We start from the raw sequence: 2941 nt of genomic DNA, 5'->3' as shown, positions 1-2941 counted from the left end.
TTATTGCTGTTCCTGTTGCATTATTGAACTGTTTGTGCAGAGTAAAAATTAAGCTTTACTCTTGATAATGATTCGCATGCTAATGAATGATTTGATTATGGACATTTTCTTGATAATGATTCGCATGCTTTACTCTTGATAATGATTCGCATAACTTAACTAGGACATGTTTGAGGACGACTGCCATTGAATTAGTAAAAATAATAGTTGAAAATGAAAGTGCACAAATTAAAAGATGCATATTTGGTTATATTAAATTTATAACTTATCTATAGCAATTAAGCTTTAACTTAATTTTATCTTATATGTTGCAGTTTATAAAGATGGTAAAACATGGAGTTAGCCAACTATCCAACACTAAGAAGAGGAAAACAACTGATTCTACTTCTTCAAACAGTAATGGCTTGTGGTTAGCTTCAATTCCACCTCCATCGGAAAATAATGCTTCATCTGCTGGCAATAACAGTATCGTTGCCTATTCAAGTAAACATTTGTGTCCACCACCAACAGAAAAAGAAAAAAATACTGTTGACACTAATGAAGGTACTAACACCGCTGATCCACCTACTTCCTCTCCTAGTAAAACTAGGTCATTTGTTTGGTTGCATTTTGAAAAAATTAAAAACTCTGATGGTAAAGAGACGAGTAGAGTTAGGTGTTTATGGTGTGGTAAGAATTACCAAGGTGGTAGTGCCATGGGAACTTCGGGTCTTAGGAAACACTTGCGAGTAACCTGTAAAAAATTTCCTCATAAACAACAGTTGATTGATGCAGAGATTAAGAAGGACAAATCGCAAAAGACCCTAACGTTCTTAAAGTCCATAAATACAGAAAGTCCTAAGATTGGAACTTGGTGTTTTGATCAAGAAGTTTGTAGGAAAGCATTAGTTGAAATGATAATTAAAGATGAATTACCTTTTAGATTTGTGGAAAGAGAAGGGTTTAGAGAATTTATTCAAGTTGCTGTACCTAATTTTATTATTCCTTCTAGATTCACCATTGTGAGGGATTGTTTCACTTTGTTTGCTGAAGAGAAAAAAAATTTGAAATGCATCTAGTAACTGTTGATAATGCATCTAGTAATGACACTGCTATTCAACAGTTGAAGAAAAGATTGTTAAAGAAAAATGTATTTATTTTGGATGGAGATGCATTTCATATGAGGTATTTTGCCCATATCCTTCAATTAATTGTGAAAGATGGACTTCAAATATCTCAAGTTTCCATAAAAAAAATTAGAGATGTTGTGAAGTACATTAGAAGTAGTCCTCAAAGAATGGATCTATTTAAGAAGGCTTGCGAGTTAGCAAATTTAAAGAATAAGTCCTCTTTACAGTTAGATTGCCTAACTAGGTGGAATTCAACTTATTTGATGTTAGATTGTGCTTTGGGCTATCAAAAGGCTTTTGATATGTTGGAGGACATAGACTCCAAATTCCTGGCTGATTCTGGTGATGATTTACCTAGTGAAGTAGATTGGACTAAAGCTAAGGTGCTAATAAAGTTTCTTAAGAAATTCTACGATGCTACTTGCAAGCTATCTGGCACATTGTACTCTACTTCAAATCTTTATTTTCCGGAGGTCATAAAGATTTTAAAAGAACTAGATACTTCTAAAATTATCAAGGATAGTGAGCTAAGTCAAATGACCATTGAAATGCGAGGTAAATTTGACCAATATTGGGGTTCTTTAGATAAAATGAATGTTATGTTATTTGTGGCTGTTGTCTTGGATCCTAGGTGCAAATTAAAGTACTTGAAAGCTAAGTATACCATTTATTATGGTGAAGATGAGGCAAAAAATTTAGAAAAAATGGTGAAGACAGCTTTAGAGTTGATGGTGGATGAATACAAGATAATTGAGGATCAATTACATATGGGTGAGGTTGTAGGAAGCTCAGAGAAATCTGCATATGATAGTGGGCCAAGTGAGATGGAAACAGAAGAAGAGATTGATGAGTTCTTTTTAGAGGAAGAAGCGCAACAGAATCTGTCTAAGATATCTGAGTTAGATAGATACTTCGAAGAATTTACAGAAAAATTCACCATTGATTTCGATATCTTAGCATGGTGGAAGGTGAATTCAGTAAGGTATCCTATCTTGTCCAAGGTTGCACGCGATGTATTGGCTATCCAAGCTTCAACAGTAGCCTCTGAATCTGCATTTAGTACTGGAGGACGAACTCTAGATCAATATAGAAGTTCTTTACTTCCTACAACAGCGGAGGTCCTCATTTGTTGTCAAGATTGGCTTAGAAGTTCAAATAAACCTATCCAACTAGAAGAATCAATAGAGGATATTGAAAGCATAGAGTCAGGTAACATTTCTTTACTTACATATGTTTATTTATTTTTATGCTATTAAGTCTTATTGACGTAATTTTTTACTTTTATTGTAGAAATTATTCAAGATCCTGAGATTGGTGAATCACTTATGCCAAGATTAAATGTGGAGTGCTAATTTTAAGGGGAGGTAATAACATTCCTTTGCTAATTTTGGACATGTATTTTAGTGCTACATAAAATTTATAAATTTATTTATTTTAATGATTGGCATCTGTAAAATATTTTTATGCTAGCAGTAACATATATTTTAATGGTTTGTATTTGAATATTGAATGAATTATTGTATTTGCAAGTGACTGAATTATGAAACATGTTGTTCAAGAATGTGATTGCAATTTTAATTCAGATTTTCATGCTACTTTTTTTAGGTTGGTAATCATATTTGCTCTAAATGTATTTGATTAAAGATGAGATTAAAGTTGTGTTTTTAAAAATTTTTAGAACCGAAAATAGCACCGAACCGAACTGTATTGAACCGTAAAATTGGTACAATACGGTATTGGATCTTTTTCTGTTTAGTACGGTACTGGTACCTTCAATTTTAAAATAACCGAGGTTTGGTATGGTACTGGTGATTTATAAATAACCGAATTGG

At 32.8% G+C, this 2941-nt stretch overlaps 1 protein-coding gene across 1 annotated transcript; it reads left to right on the top strand.

The window, feature by feature from the left end:
* Positions 1 to 323: 323 nt before the first annotated feature.
* On the top strand, positions 324 to 2447 carry LOC125370030 (zinc finger BED domain-containing protein RICESLEEPER 2-like). The gene is made up of 3 exons (XM_048373604.1): positions 324 to 965; positions 1103 to 2227; positions 2400 to 2447. The coding sequence occupies exons 1-3, from the start codon at positions 324 to 326 to the stop codon at positions 2445 to 2447; spliced, it is 1815 nt and encodes a 604-aa protein (XP_048229561.1).
* Positions 2448 to 2941: the final 494 nt, after the last annotated feature.

The sequence above is a fragment of the Ricinus communis genome, chromosome 5 (genome assembly GCF_019578655.1).
Source record: "Ricinus communis isolate WT05 ecotype wild-type chromosome 5, ASM1957865v1, whole genome shotgun sequence".
Lineage (NCBI taxonomy): Eukaryota > Viridiplantae > Streptophyta > Magnoliopsida > Malpighiales > Euphorbiaceae > Ricinus > Ricinus communis.
The sequence above is the reverse complement of the archived record's forward strand: the minus strand, read 5'-3'. Positions and strand labels throughout refer to the sequence as shown.

What these genes read in the sequence shown, in the direction of transcription:
- LOC125370030 (XM_048373604.1), top strand. Translation starts at nt 324, where the DNA reads ATGGTAAAACATGGAGTTAGCCAACTATCCAACACTAAGAAGAGGAAA. An exon ending in GAGAATTTATTCAAGTTGCT is followed by an intron (nt 966 to 1,102) that starts GTACCTAATTTT and finishes GCTATTCAACAG; the next exon opens with TTGAAGAAAAGATTGTTAAA. An exon ending in TACTTCCTACAACAGCGGAG is followed by an intron (nt 2,228 to 2,399) that starts GTCCTCATTTGT and finishes CTTTTATTGTAG; the next exon opens with AAATTATTCAAGATCCTGAG.